The sequence below is a fragment of the Talpa occidentalis genome, unplaced genomic scaffold (genome assembly GCF_014898055.3).
Source record: "Talpa occidentalis isolate TD23 unplaced genomic scaffold, MPIMG_talOcc4v2.1 talOcc4.6, whole genome shotgun sequence".
Taxonomy (NCBI): domain Eukaryota; kingdom Metazoa; phylum Chordata; class Mammalia; order Eulipotyphla; family Talpidae; genus Talpa; species Talpa occidentalis.
Window position 1 is genome coordinate 81,246,714 of NW_023604972.1, and position 21,264 is coordinate 81,267,977.

The 21,264-nt window shown below is 38.0% G+C and overlaps 1 protein-coding gene across 2 annotated transcripts in view; it reads right to left on the reverse strand.

Moving 5' to 3' along the window:
• Positions 1–9,001: 9,001 nt before the first annotated feature.
• Positions 9,002–21,264, reverse strand: part of ERCC8 (ERCC excision repair 8, CSA ubiquitin ligase complex subunit) — a 39,807-nt gene continuing 27,544 nt past the window's right edge. For both annotated transcript variants that reach the window (XM_037529141.2, XM_037529143.2), the window contains 3 exons: positions 19,542–19,739; positions 15,940–16,020; positions 9,002–12,315 (listed from right to left, as the gene is read on the reverse strand). In XM_037529141.2, coding sequence (XP_037385038.1) covers positions 12,247–12,315; positions 15,940–16,020; positions 19,542–19,739 — 348 coding nt within the window. In that variant the 3' untranslated portion in view covers positions 9,002–12,246. The remainder of the gene's footprint in view (positions 12,316–15,939; positions 16,021–19,541; positions 19,740–21,264) is intronic.

Genomic DNA, 21,264 nt, shown 5'->3' on the forward strand with positions numbered 1-21,264 from the left:
AAACAAACAAATAAATAAATAAAACATGCCTCTATAAAAAAAAAATAAAAAAATAAAAAACAGCATGCATGAACCAAGGTTTTATACAAGAACATCAAAATAATCAAATTTTTACTAATCTAAAGGATACAGTCTTTGATTGAAATTCACACTTTATGGGCCTCCCTGGTGGTGTAGGCAGTTGAGCACCACACTCTGAAGTTGTCCACAGCCTCTGCAGTGCTGGCTCCATCCCAGCTGGCCAGCGAGAATCCCACATGGTGCAGTAGACCTCTCATGTCTCGCCCACTGCCCACCTCAGCAGTGTATTTTGTCAGTCTGCCTGTTTTGCTCCCCACTCTGTCTCTGGTGAATCCTCTCACCCTCGCATGCAATCTGGCCTTTTCCCCAGTTCTTGTATAAATAAATAAATCTTTAAAAAAATAAAAGAAATTCACATTTTAATTGTTACTAGAGAGTTTTTATTTACAAAGTTTCAAAGTAATCTATCCTGTGGGTGTAAGCTCTAGTCAGCCAATCAATTCTTAAAGATCATTTGACATGACTGTGGGGCCAGCTTTGAAAATCAGACTATGTGGAGATGGGCAATACTATGTCTAAGGAAAAGTGACTGTGCATTGCTTTGTATTACCCATCTTTTCTTTAGCACAGATCAAGAGCTGACTTTGCACACAGATGTAATTTAAAAGGTCCTATCTTTCATCTCTGTTCTTGGTTTTACATATCTATTTTATGCATGTAAGATGATTTCCCTATCTGTTTCTAAATGATAAAGCAATTGTGCAGATAAAGCACTCTAGGAAATGAGGGTGGATGAGTCCTGATTTATATCCCCAAAACAAGTTTGTTAGTCATTCTGTTTGTTACGGCCTCATTCAGTTCAGTTTTTCTTCAAAAGTAGGATAAAGAGAAATTAGACTTGTCCAGAAAGTTTAAGAAAAAAGTTATGGTAGGTGAGTAAAAATAATGATGTATGCACAAATAGCCAACTCCTCATAATTTAAAATTTGCAAAAAGAGCTCGTGGTGCCTTGACAAAAGGGGATTTGGAATGCCTGGTGACAAAACATGAGTAGACATGAAAAGCATTTGCAGTCACAGCAGAAGATGGCTAGCTATTCACTAGGTCTTCTTCCTCTTCTATCTGGGCACACAGTTGGGCTCTATTTCCCAGTCTTCCTTGCAACTTAGTGTGGTCCTGTGATAGAGTTCTGGCTAATGGGATTTGCACAGAAATAGTTTAAATTATTTTACAAATATGACTCCCTTACACATACCAAGAAAGAGCATTTCTGCTCTTTCTCCTGCAGATTAGGAAACCTTATGTTGAATGTAATGGAACCACAAAATCCTTGAGTTCTCAAATTACCATTTGGAAGAGAGGGACTTTATATGAGTTATAAATAAATGTACATTACATTAAGTCTTAGAAATTGTGTGGTTCATCTGTTACAAGAGTAGGCCAGGCCCAGTAGAGGTTTTCATTTCTCAACCTGAAGTAGGAAATGGTTACTACTTTCTTTGCATTCTCTTTGACATTTGCTGGTGAAGAGCTGGCAATTTCTTTAATGAAAATTTTTCTTCTTTGGGCCTCTCTGGTGGCGCAAGGGGTTAAGCACCGCACTATGAAGCAATCTGCAGCCTCTGCAGCATGAGTTCAATCCCTGGCTGGCCAGGAAGAAATCCACATGGAGAGGCAGACCTCTCCTTTCTCGCCCGCTACTCCCCTCAGCAGTATATTTCAGTCTGCCTGTTCTGTTCCCCACTCTGTCTCTGGTGGATCCTCTCACCATCCCCCCACCCCCTGCATCTCTGGCCTGACCCCAGCTCTTGTATGCATAAATAAATCTTTAAAAAAAAAGTTTTTCTCTTTTGGGGAGTCCTGTCTATACTATACTTTAGCCTACTGCAGACCTTTGCCCTACATCTAGGCCTGCTCCTGACCATATTTTAGGGATATGCCTTGCTAACCGAGCCATTGAGTTCCTTTTAGACAATTTTTTTCTAACCTTACCTTGATTGTTACAGTAGCATTGCAGCCAGCTCCCTGCTCTGGCCCCCGTCCCACTCTACAATTAACCAAACAGTGGCCAGAATGATCTCATGTCATTCTTCTCAGAGCCCATTGGTTTCAGAGATAAAGTCAGTCTTCTTGATGGTCTTCAAGACCACTTGCAATCTGCCACCTCCCTTCATCACTTCCCTGTGCTCTCCTAACACTTTCTTTTACTGATCTAGCCACACAGATTTTCTTGCTATTCCTTGGACATAGCAGACATGGTAGACAAGCCTGAAGACTTCTGTGCTCATTCTCTCTGCCTGGAATGTTCTTCTCCCAGATACCTAGATGGCTTCTCCTCTAATATGCTTCTAGTTTTTGCTGTGAGACCTTTTTTGAGCACACTATTTAAAACTATAGCTCCTTGTATTCTGTATTCTTTTTCCCCGTATTATTTATCTCCATAGCACTTATTGTCTGTCCCCTCCAAACCCCCATTAAAATGAGATCCCCATGACAAAGGATTTTTGACATTTTGTTAAATTGCTAACCTAGTATTTGGCAAATATTAAAGACATTTTTGTTGAATGACTAAATGCTATCGTATAGATAAGCATAGCATGCCAGAGGAGCACTAAAGAGAAACTCCTATATCAAACTGGAGTCTGGCAGGGAAAATTTTCTGGAGAAACTTACTCTTTTGGTGAGGAAGCTGATGTAGTTGTTGGAAGCATAAGCCAGTTGCACATTGCAGTCCTGATCTTATCTGACCTATCAACATCATTTAACACCACTGATGACTGTCTCGTTGACCAGCTTTTTCACTTTTCTGCCCATTCCTTTTCAATTCATTCCCCAGCCTCTGAATATAGAAATGCCCCAGAGTTTAGCCCTTGGTCCTCTTCTCAACTTATCTATACTTATTCCTCAGGTGATCTGATCTGAACTAATCTCAGGATTTTATATGCCATTATATACTCATGATTCAAATGTGGATCTTCATTTTTGTCACTATTCTGAACTCCAGATCTGTATCTGTAGGTATCTACAAGGCCTCTCCTCTTAGATGTCTAATAAGTTTAAATGAGTAGAGCCTCTGACATTTCCCTTTTCTTGTATTTTCTATCTGGATGTGTTCCAGACGGGACTCAATTCCATGTGTGTAGACTTCCCCACACCAACAAAGAATTCTCAGATACCAACAGGGTGTCTGAGAATTCAATTCAATTTTTTTTTTTTACGATTTATTTATTTATTTATTTATTTATTTATTTATTTATTTATTTATTTATTTATTTATTTATTTATACAAGCACTGGGTACAGTCAGAAGTGCAGGAGGGTGAGAGAATTCACCAGAGCCAGAGCAGGGAGCAAAGCAGGCAGAAGGACCAAAGTACACTGCTGAGGGGAGCAGCGGGAGGCAGGAGAGGTCTGCGCGCCACGTGGGACCCTCCTCTGGTGGCCGGGAAGCAGCCAGGGATCGAACCGGAGCTGCAGAGGCTGTGGGCAGCTGCACAACCCAGTGCTCAACCGCTGTGCCAAAGGGGAGGCCCCTCAATTCAATTTTTGCATTACCTACTTGGTGATAACCTATTCTACAGGTCAGGGCTTAGTATTCCAAGACCACCCTACATTTCAGAGGCCAGATACAAGACCAATTTGTTACTGTGCTTCTGCTCAACTGGCTATATATCAGAAGTTCCCACAACTTTCTTGATTCAATTAATTTGCTAGAATTGTTCATAGAATTCAGAAAACTCACATACTCACTAGATTACTGATTACAAAGGATATTAAAGGATACCCATCAACAGCCAGATGAATAGACAAGGCAAGGTCCTGACAGACTAGCTTCTGTCCTTGTGGAACGTGGGGACTGGCACAGTGACAAATGGAAGCATTCTGGTTCTCCAACTTGGAAGGGCTCCAAGCCTCGCTCCCCATCTTGTTTGAGGCATCATTACATAGATTCCCTTGATTCACTCATTGGTCACTGGTGATTGAATCAGCCTCCAGCCTTTCTCCCCTTCCTGGCCATCTCTGCTTAGGCTGTTGCCCCTCTCTATAATATATTAACAAAACAGTAATGGGGCAGGACTGAAAGTTTCAACCCAACATTCATGGCTGGTCCCCTTGGCAACCAGCGTGCATTCAAAAGTACTTTCCAAAGTCATCTTCATTAACCCAGTTGTGGTATAAAGGGCCTTGTTATGAATACAAGACATTTAAACTTATGACTCGGATTGTTATCAGGAACTGAGGACAAGAGACTAAATATTATGACAAAAGATGCTCCCAATGTTCTATAACTTAGGAAATTTCACGGGTTTTGGAGCTGTGAATAATCTAAAGTATGTGAAAAGTATATTTTGGCCATCTGAATGACCAGATGCATTATGTACAACATGTTATAAATCATAATATCAAACCACCTTATTTAGTGGCAAGTGTTCTTTTGATTGCTCAGGCCAAAAACTTTGGAGTCATCTTTGACTCATTCCCTCCTCCACTTATTCTGTTTTCAAAATATATCCAAAACCACTTACACATCAGCACTGCCAGCATCCTGGGATTGCCACCACCACCCCCTGCTTGGAAAATTATAGACTCTTAACTGGTTTCTTTGCTTCTGTTTGTTATTCTTCTTCAGTTAGTCCCCACATTGACACCATAGTGATTCTTTTCAAACCTAAATCAGATGTTTTTCTGTTCATAATCTCCTGTGAACATGAATATTCATAACCCTATTTAAATGAGTTTGGGAAGCTAGAAAGTGGCACACATGTAAATTGGCAAACTATATGCCTTCTTTTATTTTATTTTTTTTAAAGATTTATTTTTATTTATTTATACAAGTACTGGGCACAGTCAGAAGCGCGGGAGGGTGAGAGAATTCACCAGAGCCAGAGCAGGGAACAGAGCAGGCAGAAGGACCGAAGTACTTTGCTGAGGGGAGCAGCGGGTGGCAGGAGAGGTCTGCGGGCCATGGGCCATGTGGGACCCTCATTGTGGGACCCTCCTCCGGTGGCCGGGGAGCAGCCGGGGAGCGAACCGCGCTGCAGAGGATGCGGGCAGCTTCGCAACCCAGCGCTCAACCGCTGCGCCACCGGGGAGGCCCAAACTATGCCTTTCCTATGTGGAATGATGTTCTTCCCCTTTCTGGTGGAACTGAGAGCAAGGTCTTCCAGAGATTATGTGGAATGTTACTAGCCTTGCATTCAGGAACCTCAATGTGGGTCTTGCCATGAACGCACTCTCCAACCTGTCTTCTCATCTTCTTTTGTTTCTAAATAAACAATTTGTTGTAACTGATAGCTTCTGAGATCAACATTTACAATGGCTCCCCATCTCCCCTACAGGCACCTACAAGGTCCTGCCCCTTTAAAAAGATTTTATTTATGCATACAAAACTGGGGTGTAGGCCAGAGTTGGGGGGGGGGTGGCTAAGAGGATTCACCAGAGACAGAGTGGGGAGTAGAACAGGCAGATCTACTGGCAGTGGGCAATACAGGAGAGGTCTGCTGTACCATGTGGGTTAGCTCCCTGGCTAGGGATTGAACTCTCCTGAACTCATGCCATGCTATGAAGCAGTTGCTGGCAATAGCTTGATAGTGCTAAGACTTTAATCCCTGTGCAACCAGGGAGGCCCCTAAAAGGCCCCTCTTTTTTTTTTTTTAAGATTTATTTACTTATTTATTTATACAAGCACTTGGTACAGTCAGAAGCGCGGGAGGGTGAGAGAATTCACCAGAGCCAGAGCAGGGAACAGAACAGGCAGACCAACGAAATACACTGCTGAGAGGAGCAGCGGGCACTGCAGGAGAGGTCTGCATGCCATGTGGGACCCTCGCTGGTGGCTGGGGATCGAACTGGCGATGCAGAGGCTGCAGGCAGCTTCGCAGCCCAGCTCTCAACTGCTGTGCCACCAGGGGAGGCCCTCCAAGGCCCCTCTTAATTCAACATCATCTCAAACCCTTTCCCCCGCCTAATTACACTTATTTTGCTGTCCCGATAATTCTTGGATACTCCTTGTGTGCTCCTGCTTCAAAGTTTTGCACATGATATTCTTTGTCTGGAATGTTATTTCCCCAAATACTGCATAGCTAGCTAGCTCCTGCATATATCTCAGGTTATTACTCGAAATTCATATTTTTCTGTGAGGCTTTTCCCAGTTGCTGTGTCTAAAAACTTAATGCTATTTCTGCATGCAGAACCCACCAAGACTGTGTGGAACTGGGAAAGGGCTGTCCCCACAGCCAGAGGTGAGCTGAAGGCCCCCACAAGCCAGGCTGCACCTGGCAGAGAGTCGGAGGCCAGAGGGGGATCCAGTGATTTAGAGCCCAGAGGGTGATCCAGCCACTGCCAGGGCAGTCTGTGGGACCTCAAGACCCATCTCTGGAATTAAACAAATAAAGAAGGAGGAGATTTTTTTGGAACAGCGACCATTAACATATCCATAGTACCACTGCCCTACTGGACTTCTGGCATAACAGCATTGGACTCATTGAACCACCCGTTTCCGACATCCCTGAAAGAGCACACCAAAGAGATGCCGGCCAGTACCGGCGACACAGTGTCCCAACGCATAGGACAAATTAGAAAACGAGCAGCAGGGAGAAGAAAAATTACAAGCAACTAAGCATGTACTCAGGGAAAAGACACCCGCAAAAAGAAAATCAAACACCAGACTACAACACCAGTGACTTAGAGGAACTTATGAGTCTTCCTGATAGAGAATTTAAAGACACCATGATTAAAAAACTGAAAGAAGTTTCTTTATAGAGCTCTTCTGCCCATTTTTTGACTGGGTTATTTTGTTTTTGTTAAGTCTCATCTGCTCTTTGTAGACTTTTGTGATCAGTCCTTTATCATTAGTGTTGTGTGCAAAAATTTTCTCCCCGTCAGTGGGGTTTCTCTTTGGTTTGGTTATTGTCTCTTTTGCTGTGCAGAAGCTCTTTAATTTGGGTGATGTGCTGTAAAGAAGTCTTGAGGTGCATGTCATATAGTGTTTCGCCTATATTTCCTTCCATATATTTTATGGCTTCAGGTCTTATGTCTAGTTCTTTAATCCATTTTGAGTTGGTTTTTGTGCATGGTGTCAGGTAGTGGTCAAGTTTCATTCTTTCGCATGTAGCGACCCAGTTTTCCCAGCACCATTTACTGAACAAACTTTCTTTGCTCCAGTGCATATTCTTTGCTCCTTTGTCAAAGATTAGTTGACCATAAATCTGTGGGTTTATTTCTGGGTTTTCTATTCAGTTCCATTGGTCCGTGTGTCTGTTCTTGTTCCAATACCATGTAGTTTTGATTATTATGCAAATGGCCAACAGGCATATGAAAAAATGTTCAACATCACTTGTAATCAGGGAAATGCAAATCAAAACTACAATGAGATACCATCTCACACCAGTGAGAATGGCACATATTAAAAAAAACTAGCAACAAAAAATGTTGGTGAGGATGTGGAGAAAAAGGAACTCTCCTGCACTGCTGGTGAGTGCAAAATGGTCCAACCACTATGGAAAGCTGTGTGGAGATTCCTCAACCTGCTAAAGCTGGAGCTTCCATATGATCTAGCAATTCCACTCCTAGGTATTAACCAAAGGACACAGAAACATTAATTCCAAAGGGCACCTGCACCCCTGTGTTTACAGCAGCACTATTTACAATAGCTAAGCTTTGGAAACAACCCAAATGCCCAAAAATAGATGACTGGATCAAGAAGATGTGGGACATATACACCATGGAATATTACTCAGCAATCAAAAAAGATAAACTCATGCAATTTGCAGCAACATGGATGGAGCTAGAAGGATCATGCTCAGCAAAATAAGCCAGAAAGAAAAAGAAAAATACCAGATGGTCTCTCTCATAGCAGGAGTTCAGAAAACCTAAATAAGGGACCAGGAAGAAGACTAATTCTAATAAAGTAAAAATCAAAATCAACAAGCAACTATAAACCAGAGACACACTATGGGGGGTGGGTGGGGGGAAGAAAAGGGGGAAGGATCAAAACAAGGGGGGCTGGGAATTGTATGGGGACTATAACCAAGATGAAAATGCATACATTGTGCAAAAATGAAAAATTATGTATAAAATATATAAAACTAAAAAATAATATTTAAGCCAAAAAAAAAAAAACTTAATGCTGTTTCCTTCCCCTACTACTTATTCATTTCCCCTTATCTTTTATCCTCCTCTGCAATTTTAAATAGATCTTATTTTCATATATTTTTTAAAAGATTTATTTGTTTATACAAGCACTGGGTACAGTCAGAAGCGTGGGAGGGTGAGAGAATTCACCAGAGCCAGAGCAGGGAACAGAACAGGCAGACTGATGAAATACACTGCTGAGGGGAGCAGTGGGCATGGCAGGAGAGGTCTGTCGTGCCATGTGGGACCCTCGCTGGTGCCTGGGGATCGAACTGGCACTGCAGAGGCTGCAGGCAGCTTCGCAGCCCAGCACTCAACCGCTGCACCACCAGGGGAGGCCCTTATTTTCATATTTAGCTTAGTCTTTTTTCAATTTGTTTTTTAAAAATTGCATCCCTGGGCCTCCCTAGTGGTGCAAGGGGTTAAGTTGCAGCACTATGAAGTTATCTGCAGCCACTGCAGCACAAGTTGGATCCCCAGCCAGGAAGGTGACCCACACGGCACAGCAAACCTCTCCTGTCTCGCCCGCTGCTCCCCTCAGCAGTGTATTTCAGTAGTTCTGCCTAATCTGCTCCCCATTCTGTCTCTGGTGGGTCCTCTCACCCCCCACTCCTCTGGCCTGCACCCCAGCTCTTGTATGCATAATCTTCAAAAAAATTGCATCCCTTTCATTCCATTTCCATTTCTTCATTCTCAACTTTAATGATGCTAATAACATCTACTTTCAATGGAAATATTTGAGTATAGCAAAGGATTTGGTTTGTTTTTGTTTGACACATAGCTGGTGCTCAACTTGTTATTAATTGTAAAAATTAATATTCAGAAAACTTATTTAAATGGGTCTGGAGGCTAGAAGTGTTTTCACACATAGGCAGTCAGCAAACTATAGCACCCAGCCTGCCTTGCATCTCTGACAGGAAGTGGTGTTCCTTCCCCATCACAATGGAAGGTCCCTATTTGCACAGCAACAGCTCAGCTAATAATGCCATGCAGAGGCCAGTGAGTGAGCAGCCACCACACATCAAATTCCCAGTTTCCTCTAATGAACACTTTGGTCACAATAGTCCCTCTAACATTTATCTAAGTTGGGTTGGGTAAGACAGGAGGCATGTGCCTGTGTTGCCATGAGAGTACTTTCCACATTGCCTTTGTTGTTGCTTCCAAATAAACCCATTTTGTTGGTGAAATAACTGTCTGTCTGAGGTCAACAGGATGAAAAGATCAATGAATTCATTTGAATAAGGCTGGTTTCTTAGTGTGGATCCTTTCACACTAAGGAAGAGTTTAAATTAAAAGACTGATGCTAAAGAAAAGCAAACTTATAGTATTCATTCGCTCATGTTAAATGTGGGGATAGGTTTATACTTATTGTGATAAACTGTATTAGAGGGAGAAACATAAAATGGGTACCCTATTCTCCACTCCCAGTTACATGGAGCAGCCTTATACTACAAGTCCCGGTATGCCGTGAACTTCTTGAGGGGAGCTGCTGGGAACTAGGGATAGAAATGAGCAACTCTGTGGACCTATATACCATGGAAGGCAGGCAGGCCTGTCTCTCTCTCTCTCTCTTATGGCCCAACTTCTATCCTGGTACTGCTGGGAAGACTTGGAGGAGACATGTGGGAGAGAGAAGTAGAGAAGCTGCTCCTGGCCCTGAGCAGAGACAATGGCAGCCACCATCATCTTGATTTGCACTTTGATTTTGCATCTCTCCTGTCCCAGTTCTCTGGAACCTGCCTAACCTCATTTTTGGATGTGATTCCCTGCCAGAAGTTACCTTGGGAGTATCTATGTGAGCAAAAATGTTGAGTGCACCCTTTAGGTTGGGAGATCATGGCAATACCTGACAACACAATACCGTAGCCATCAAGCAGCAAGTGGTGGCCAGCAATGATGGGTGCCATTTCAGGTAGTGGTTACTGACTTTTGGATGCAATTAGTAAGCCAAGAGCAGTTTAAGGTCATATCATATCCATTTGGTATCAACCCCCTGTTTCCTGTGCCAACTATGTTAAGACTTGTACCTGGGTTTGTTCTAATCATGTATGGCAAAACACACAGAGAAATTACTGTAATGAAGGAGTAAGTTTGTACTCACATGTACCTAGAACCAGAAGCATGGCATATCACGCCATGCAGGGCCACAGGCAGAAGAAGCAGGGTCAGTCAGGAGGCCTCCTCTCTAGGGAGGCAAAAGCATGATGCAAAGGTTTTATTGGGGTTTTTGAGAGCGATATGAGTGAGGCAGGGTAGGTACACTGATTGAATTTAGGACTGTATAGCCTGAATAATTTTGGTGGGGTCAGGGCTAAAGGGGTGGTCACTAGTTGTCTGGTATCTGGCCCTCCAGTAATTTAGGACAGGAGAAATACTAGTTTGATATAGGGGGATTTGATAAAGGAAATGGTTGGAGGTGGGTAATTTGAATTGGCTGGTTTCTAATTAAAGGTGTGCTCCTAAGAATAAGCTAGTCCTGGAAAAGGCAGTGCGACCAGGATGAAGGACCCACATGCAAGACTATAAAAATACAGGAAGAAACTACAGTGAACATAATTATTTTATATCAAATGACACAGAAATATTTTGTAAGCTAAAACTGAAAAGAGAGACAAAATTGTATATTTCATTTTGCAAAGCAAAAATACTTCCCCATCTATGTCTACATAGGCCCATAAAGGATTATAAATGAAGGAACACATACTTGGTTAATAACTTGGAGTGTGGCAGGAGGGGTAGGGCAGAGGGAGGAAGGTGCTAATGGGGGAGGACAGGAGTCCCCATAACAACATGCCGAACATCCCATTATATAAAATTAGGTGTATAAAGAGATGCATGGAAGAATGACCACTATAATACTAGCAGTGGCTACCTCAGGGTGGTTTGATCCCAGGGCACCATTACATTCTTTTGTGAGTTTCTATAATGCTGGAATTGTTTCTAATGGGAAAGCATATTTATATAATTAGAAAGAGGCAACATAGTGTTTTACAGCTTGTAGAAAGATCTCTTTTATCTTAAAATTAGAAAAAATAATTTCTAGTTTCAACAGTATTCTCCAAAGTCTCAAGCATCCTCAACAAGGAAGGGAAAGAATGAGAGCAAAATGGTCAGGGTTCCAAACATTCACCTATAAAGTAAATGAGTGGAAAGCATTTGGTCAGAAGGTAGCTCTAATATGAGGCCTAACATTTACACACTTAAAACTCCGCATGCTTGGTAATCAAGTTCACAAAACTTCTTTTACTAGCCTCCTGCTGATAAGAATCAGGAAGAAAGAAAGATACGATTAGCTTCATGATAATCATCTGTGGGCTATGACATAACAAGGAGAAACAGTAAAATGGAAATTTTTGTAACATTTCATGTTTTAGCCAGATTCCTCGTCAGCACATTTTTCTGCTCCAATGAATGAAGTAGGACTTGGTTACATCCTAATGAGATTCATAGATGGGGATTCAAGAATGAGTATAGCTGCCACCTGGAGCATTACAATAAACATGGGATTTTCCTCAAGTTAAAACCCCCCTGTGATACACCGCTTGCATTGTCGGAAGCATGGAGTCCAAAAATATTTAATATTAGAGCTGATGATGGTCAAGTAAATGAAGTCATTGGAAAAACTGAGTATCTGAATATGGTTAAAATAATTTTGTTATCTTTGCAATTATTGCTTTTAATATAATTATCTTTACTAAATTTATCCTTGAAAGTGAAAATAAGCAGGGTGGTAATATAGCCAGTGGGAAAAAGTCAATGCTGGTATCTCCACTTGCTGGTCCTTGGGGGCTGCATCTTATTGTTCATATAATCTGTTCTATGTCCCACACAGGGAGGAGGACTTGTCTCTTTCTGCTGTAGCAATAGGGGTTTCCCTAGGCACAGCAGCTGGAATGTAGGGGAAACATTTTGATAAAATAAACCATGTAGAAATCTGTTCTACCATTTTCATAGATACTAACCTTGTGAGGTTAGCATGGGGGGGTGGGGAATCATACATTCAGGGCTAATTTAGCCACCAATGGACAGCTTAAAAAGAAATTCCCACATTAGAAGTTTAACAAATAGATACAAAAGAACTAAAGATTGATGTTCATCCTTCCTCATCACTGCTGCTCCAGGCATCTTGAAATGCTAGATTTAACTGTGATTTGGCTGTAGTCTAAAAAGGGGAGAGAAAGAGTTGATTACTTTACCTCATAATTTTAGACTCATAATATACTTATAAAATATGTCAGATGAATAGTAATTATTTTTAAAGGAAATAACTATGTAACTGTGAATTTCACAACAAAGGTAATTAGGAAACACTTCACATAAAATGTAAGACAATGTAACTTCATTTTAAACAGATATAACAGACTTTATCCAAATTATTTGTTTCCTCCAAAGTAGTTAACACACACACAATGATGCTGCTATTGCTTAAGGCATTTTTACAACTCTTTGGAATCAACTGGAGAAGGTGCCACATTAACACGCATGTGGCTAAGAGTGGACTCAAGTCTATAATTTGATTTGAAAACCCAAAATGTTCATGTTGGCAACTTTCATTATTTGGATGGACCTGACTTTTACAAGTAAGCAAATATCCAAATGTGGGAATAAAAGTGTTCATTCAGATGAATAAAACCATTTTTGCTCCAAAAAGTAATGTGTATTATTAAATAGTGAGTTTATTTACTTAGTACAAGTAAAATAGCAGAAGCACTTGCCAAATGTGTCAGAAATAGCTAACACATTTGTTATCGTAGGTACACAGGTTTCCTCGGGAGATTTCTTTGAAAAATAGCATGCATTTAGATGATTTTTATTTAAAAAACCCAAACTTCACAGTATTCTTACAACTTTAGAGCCATACTTAATAAATGTAATCAGCAACTAGAGTAATTTTAATTCTGTGTTATTTCAAATCAACTCAATTTTGGGGGGAGACTTTGAATGTCTGCCTCCTTATTCATTGGCAAATGACTCAAGGGGTTTAAGATGTTCTCATTTTTGAAGTAACTCAGCATTATGAACCAGGTTTGACTCTTACTCTGCAGCTAAATTAGCACCAAAACTAAAATAATTTTAGATGTATTGCCTTTTGCAACATATAATAGTTCATGTTAAGGGTAACTCCTAATGTATGTCTTAGAATGTTCAATTCCTCTTTGATGAGCGTGACTATAACACAAACAATCCTATAATACAAACAATTCTATAATACAAACAATGGTAATAACAGAAAATTTGGTGTTCTCAGTAAATTTCCCAAATATCAGAGAGGATAGTTGGAACACAATATATTAATTTAGGTTTTTTTTATAGCTGTTAAATAGATCAGAGTTTACTACCACACCTAATCAGGTATACAAACAGAATTCATTATGGCACAAATGTCTAGATACAAAACTGTTACTAAACCTCAGGGAACTATTTATTTATTTCTAGCAGCAATCTACTTATTTGCAAGAGCAATCTACTTACTTACTGAAGTTTGTTCATTTATTCTTTCATCCAAAGTTTACTGAATTTCCTATCTTTCAGTCTTTTTATTTTAACTTCTAAGTTAGGTTATTTAGTGAGCATTTATTCACAAACATATTACCCTTGGAGAAGTTAGGTGATTCCTGTCTCCTACTTTTGTCTTTAACTACCTTAGACATCTATACTACCATAGATCTCATTTCAGATGTAATCTAGAAGCAAAGTTATATTTTATTGTAACTTATTATTGCTATGGTGAACAAAGAAAAAAAATAAGTAGAAATCAAAATACAAGTGTGTATAAATTTTACTGTTCATAGTAGTAAATATAATAATGTGACTGTATCATAGTATTATTAGAAATATATTTTATTGCTTAAAATCACACACAAAAATCTTTGTAGTTAAAAGCTGCAGTAAAAATGTAAGTAGATATAGGGTACATATTACTGTTTGAGATCTACTGATCAAGTGTTAACTACCATCCATTACTTTCGTTTTCTCTACAACATCTCCTCCTAGTGGACACTCAGTCTGTGCTTGAACATAACCATCTCCACCGCACCAGAATGCATGTTCTTCTGACAGTTTTGAATGTTACAGAGATAAAGTGGCATGAGTTTAGAGGGAATCTAGTTCATGTCCAAATAATGAGAAAGAACAAAATCAAACTTAACATCTTCCACACATACATCTTGATAAATTCTAAATTTCTTACTGGTAATTACTGAAAAGTCTTTATAGGTTGACTACCGGGGCATCTATGTCAGCACATCTACCTAAAGTGGTAAATAAAACAACTATGTACTGTTTTATTTATTTGTATTTTATTTTGTGTGACAATAAAAATAAAGATTCTTGATGAGAGATCAAATTTAAACTATAATGTGGGTCCCCTACACATTTCAGACATTTGGAAAAAGTGATTAGCTTGCCTTGACCATGACTAAGTTTTAGTTAGAGGGAAAATGAAACCAGATTTTTTGGAATATAATAAAACAGTCTGCCAATTAAATAATAGGATTTATGCTTAATGACCATAAATCTTGCCCCTTTGGTTTCTTAGGGTAGAACTAAATTCCTCCTCTATCTTAGATATCAAGAGAAACAACCCTAGAGGGTTATATCTTGGTTGTTGGGGAAGTCAATCTCATCTCAAGGGTAGACTTGAAAGGAAACCTAAGAACAATTTTGCTTTGATGATTCTGGTCTTTGGAGATACCATAAACTTGTGCCAGATCACAAATGAATCACAGAACTGGAATTTCAAACCCAGTTCCCAGTATTATTTTTATTTAATTTACCTGAAACCAAAGACTAAGTGAATGTATGTGTATGAGTGTTTTGCTATGTTTTGAATTGTGTTATTTTGCCTCTGTGGGAAACTGTAGCATTTGATAGTTCAGATGAAATACTTTTGAATATAAGCTAAGTAGCAGCTGCACATGTAGGGGCTGGTGTAGACTTCTCTACAGGCATCTGCATCACGATCACATTCACAGTCTATCCATAGTCACAAGAATCCTTAAAACTAAAGCTTTGTGGAAATAATCTCAGCACATACCATTTTATATTACCATGAGAATGATGTAAGAATTATGACTTTCTTAATGCATATAAACAGTATATTTTAAAAGATAAAACATGATAGCTCCGACACTTAAATGTCAATGATTATAGTTCTTGAAATCAAATGTTTGTTGTGTAGCTCTGATTTTCTACTTGTTTTGCTTAATTTCTCATATACATAAATTCTTACATAGTTCAAATTATCACTATAACTATGTAAGGAAATAAATAAGCCATCAGAGTCATATAGTATTTCTATACATTAAGTGATATAGTTTTCTTCTAATATCCTTTTTCCTATACATAAGCCAAAGATATACTTTTAATTTATTTTTATTATTATGAATAATTTATGAAGATAGTCACCTTAATTTGTTTATAATGATCAAAAGAAATGTCTCCAAATAGGTAAATATTTAAATTGTGGTATATCAACAACAATGCTATATAATAAAACAATACTTACAAATTGTTACTAATGATAAGGAAAAAGGCTTATTGTATAATAATAAATGTTTAGCAGGATGCCAAGTTGTATGTCTAAACATATTAACTATGTTAAAAAAACTCATATACATAGGAACAAGAATAAAGTCAATCAAAATGTTAATAGTTCCTAATTTAACAGGTAAATCATTTTTACAATCAGAAAATAGCAAGAAATGTGTTACAACAGGCAAATCATTTTTACAATCAGAAAATAGCAAGAAATAGAAATGACTGTATGATTTGTACAAATATTTACCTCCTCATCATCGGGAACCGGTTCATATAAGGATGGTACCCAAGCAAGAATATTACAGTCTCTGCTACCACTATAAAGTTCCTATAATGCAGAAAGCAAAGATGTGATTGTGATTAGTTTAAAGCTGGTAACAATCTGAAATGAACTTCACCAATTTCTTACATGATTAATTCTTAGTTTAGCTCAAGTAGATTAATTCTATTTCTATTCCCCACTGAACTAGGCCAATGCCCTTTGTAAGATATAGTAAAGCTTTGTTTTGTATTTAAAAATAACATTAGGAGGGCCTCCCCAGTGGCGCAGCGGTTGAGCGCTGGGTTGCGAAGCTCCCGCAGCCTCTGCAGCGCCGGTTCAATCCCTGGCTGCCATACGAGGGTCCCACATGGTGTGCAGACCTCTCCTGCCGCCCGCTGCTCCCCTCAGCAGTGTACAGTCACTCTGCCTGTTCTGCTCTCCCCTCTACCTCTGGTGAATTCTCTTATCCTCCTACGCTTCTGACTGTACCCAGTGCTTGTATAAATAAATAAATAAATGAATGAATGAATAAATAAACAAATCTTTAAAAAAAAATAACATTAGGATATGTTGGAGCTTTTAACATGAAAATTTTACAAAAACACTTAAAATTCTAGTGTTTTTTTAATCAATCATAGTTTTCATTATTTCAAGTGTTAGAGGGAGGAAAAAAAAGATGAAAGTTTGTTCTTCCCTGTCATTAACTGAGTTTAATAGACTATAAAGAGGAAATCATATGAGTTTCTTCTAGCTAAAATAGGCCCAAAGTTCACAAAGGTTTCTTTAGCTCATAGCTGCTTAACTGGCTGCTACTCAAAGAAAGAGCTTTAAGACTTACAACCCATATTCCCTGAGTTTCCTTCACTAGGAGGAGCTTGGGCTGATACACAGTCTAAGTCAGTCTCTATGGATGTGCTGTTTGCACATTGCCAAACAATGCTCATTTTCCCTCCTCAACAAAACTTAAGGGATATGTTACATTGTCTAGCAGTGAAAACATTCCTATGGGGCAGTGAAATAAATGTTCTCATATACAGAGAATATAAATTGGTATAATTTTTTTGGAGAATAGAATCATAATATATACCAAAAGTTGTGGTATACATTTCTAAGAACTTGTGCCAACAACATACATGAAATTCAAGGATATCATCAGTGGTATAATAAAAAAAATAGAAATAACTGCCTGAAAGTATGGTAACAGGACGCTATAACCATTAAATTTTCTTTTGAAGAATACTTAATGAGATAGGAAAATACTCAAAATGAGTATCACAAAGAGAAAAGAGCAGGATATAAACCAAACACTCAATGTGAAGGGGGAAAAAAAAGGATGTAAAACACATGTCAATGACCAAAAGGTTACTATGCAAAGAAGAAAGGGCTAAAAAAAAACCCAGCAAAATGTTAAGGAATCGTAAAACTTTTTTTCTCATAAATATATTTCTGTATTTCTACAAAAATATTTCTAACAATAAACCCTTTTTTCCCTGCTCTGGTATGCAATTTCCTCTTTATAGTCTATAGTCTCAAAAACTATCTGAAGCACGACACAATTAGTAATGTTCTAAAAACAATGAAGGGAAAATAAATTATGAAATTATTTATAGGAAATATGGAGATAGAAAAATTAAATGAAACAGATTTAGTAACACACAATCAAATCTCCTAAATTGCACAAAATTTTATATATTGTTAAATCTAGGCTATATGGTTATACTAGTCATGGATAAAAAAAATATTATTTTCAGATGTTCAGTGCCCATGAACAATTTAATTTCCTAAGAAGGCAAGATATATATATCCAAGATAACTTGGTGTGATAATCTTACAAGGCAATTCATGATAAGTAATGTTATACTGATAGAGACATAAAGAAAGTTCTGTAGGTGTTCAAAAAAGATGGGAAGAGATAGCACTTAAAATAATAAAGACCTCACTTAAATGGAGGGATTTGAATTGGTCTTGAAGTTTTTGGGGTAAGTGCAGGAGTTCATTTGGGGAATTTAGATTTTTAAAACCCCAACAATTCTAAAGCTTACAGAAAAGTTGCAAAAGCAACACAAAGAATTTTCTTCTCTAAAACATATAAGAGTAAATCGCTAATATGAGATCCCTCATCCTTGTATAATTTAATGTGTATTTCCTGCGAATAAGGACATTCTTCTATATAATTACAATGCAACAAATACAATCAGAAAATTCATGCTGATGTCTTACTACCAGCTAGTAGATCCCATTTAAGTTACATTGATTGTCCCAATAATGTCCTTGGAAGCAAAAAAGTCTAGTTTAAAATAACATACTGATTTTTTGTTATGTCTCTTTATTGGCCCCAAGTTTCTGGCTGACCCAGACTTGTCCCAATTATTCCAGGAGGGGAATCAGTATCTTGGCTTTTATTCATTCTAGGCACATCTGTTAGGAAGCTGTGATTTGGTGGAGAGCAATAGTTTGTAGTCAGAATACCTAGGTAAAATCTTGGCTGTGTTTCTAAGTGACTATGAAAAGATAATATCTAATTATTCTAATTCTAATAATTTCTGATAATCATGCTCTGTCAATAATTATCTATAGGTCTAAGATAAGTCTAGCCAACTATCTGTGCTTTACTTTTCTTCTTTCAGAAGTAACAATTAAAATATTTAACAACTGGTACACCAGTACATTGACCAATAAGAAGAGATACTGGCCAGAGAATGGAAGTAGGATCTTGAAGGTGTTGCTTAGTTTTGGGGTTAAGGAGAGATGTAGGAGGTCCCAGGGAAAGGTGTTAAAGCTGGACTGGGGTCTCAGTGCAACTGCTGTTTAATAGATAGCAGGATATGTATTTGATATAACGACACTGTGGGCTGGCTAAAAAATCTGTATTGTATTGTTTATCTTAGATCAAAGTGTCAGGTACAAGTTAAATACTTAGTATTAATGAACAAATGAATAAGAGTTTCACCAGGGAAGGTCCCTTTTAGCTCTCATAATCTATAATTTTTACTCTATCAGTATTTAACTTTCACAAGTCTAATTTTCCTTGCCTACAAAACAGGGAAAATGCAAGTCTTGGCTATATTAAACTCACTTAAAGGGGCATATAAAGTAATTTGTGCAACTGTTGTCTGAACAACAACAACCACCTGCTCCATTGATCAGATGAAAGAGAAAGATCAGGATATTAAATAAATGAAAGCCACAGATCTTAATATATAAGTTGCACCAACTCAAAAGCAGAAAATAGATAAAATTTTAGACTTACACATATACAAATCAATATACACAAGCTATATTTTGAGATTAGATCATATATTTAATTTTTTCTAAAACTGTTAGCAAAACATTATTTTATTTTGCCAGATTTTACTACTTCTTAAACGTAGTCAATATACAAAAGAATTTGTCCCAGTGAATATATTAATACATACATTATATGCCATCCAAAAATCTATGCTGTATTATCCTCTATTAAATAAACCCTAGTTCAAATGTGGATTAAAACTATAATTCCTCAGAATGAAATCATACTGTTTTATATAACAGTAGTCTGGCAAGCTCACTACCTGAACATTTTATGTTCCCTTAAGTATTATTCTTACCTGGAAATTAGATTGAAATACACAGCAGTCAACATTTTTATAATGTCCCTTAAGCATAGTTATCTGTTCTCCAGAGTAAATTGTATAAACAGCAATGGTGCTACCATATGGTACAAAAACAAATTCTGAACTGCAGCCACAGGAGACAGTAAATTTCAATCCTTTTCTACTGTCATTATAAACTTTTCCGTAGTTTACCTGTAGGATATAAAATCATAAAGTCACTCATTTTTCAAATCTGAATTAAAATGACACCAAAGACTGGAAAACATAAATACTTCAAATATAATACTATACTACAAACAGGGCTCTATGAAATCTAATGGGAATGAGAACTATCCTAATGGAAACAAGGGCCAATGATATAAATGCACAATTCACATAAGAGGGAAATTCAAACAGTAAAAAAATAAATATTGACATTTCAACCAGGATAGAAATAAAATTGCAAATTTAGGCACCCTTAGAGAATCATTTTAGGCCACATAGCCTAAGTACTTGGCATTTACCATGTATCACACAATACTAGGTGATTACCTAAGGTTCCCATTTTATGAATATAAATACTTAACATAAATAAAACAATTTGTAATAAACAGCATGTTACATAAATTACTATGAGAGAACTGTAGATGAACAGGCTACTTTTGGCTATGATGTCTTAAAGACAGTACGTACAGGCTTTGAAAAGATTTTGGTGGGGAGGAGGATTTTATAAACTGGGGCTGTGATGTTGGTATATTAATTCACTATCTTATGAATTCTACAGTCCCACAAAATAGATACATAAAGTCACTAAATGAATATGTGGAGTGATGGAGAAATTCCATCATAAGTAGCTCATTTTATTGTCAAACAACTATGAGTATAATAGTAACGGTGACAGGCAACATGTACTAAATGTCAACAATTGCTGTATGTACCCAAGTGCTAAATGTCTACATGCATTATTTAAAGTACTACAAAACTAACAGGTAGAGAACATGATTGTGCAAAAATAACACGCAAGTTAATTTGATCAAGGTCTCCTGGCTAGTAAATGACAGACTCAGAGACTGACTCTAGACTACATAATCAAAAGCTCTGAGATACATTGTTACAAATTATTTTTCTTTCATTCTAAGAAATGATGATTATATGATGATGTAATAGCAATGGGCAGACACTGGCTACTCTGAGATGCTGTAAGCTAGTGTAGAGAGAAGTTAAAGAGAGGTTGCACTTGAGATGAATCTTGAAAGTTGAGAAGCAGCTAAGATAGAAAGGAGAGGAACAATAGCCCAATGCAATTTGGAATAAAATGGGGAATTGGCAAGACAAAGCTGGTGAGACATAAAACACAGGCTCTGTGCACAAAAGGCAGAAGAAGAGGCATTCAGTTTTAAAATATTGAGAAAATACTGAAAGATGTCCACTGGGAGATGAGTTTGGGAAGTAAGGATGTTAAAGTAGAGACATGATGAGGCCCATAGTGAGGATGGAAAGAAAGACGGACATGAAAAAATTGAAGGTAGAGTTAATAGGACTTGTAATTGATTTTTTTTATTTAAATAATAAAGTTTATTTTTATATTCCCCCATACAATTGCAAACCCCCCATTCTGACCCCAATCCCTCCCCTCCTCCCCCCACCCAAAAAGTGTCTCTGGTTCATAGTTTTTTGTTGATTTTGATTTTCACTTTCTTATATTCATTTTCCTGGTCCCTTATTTAAGTTTTCTAGA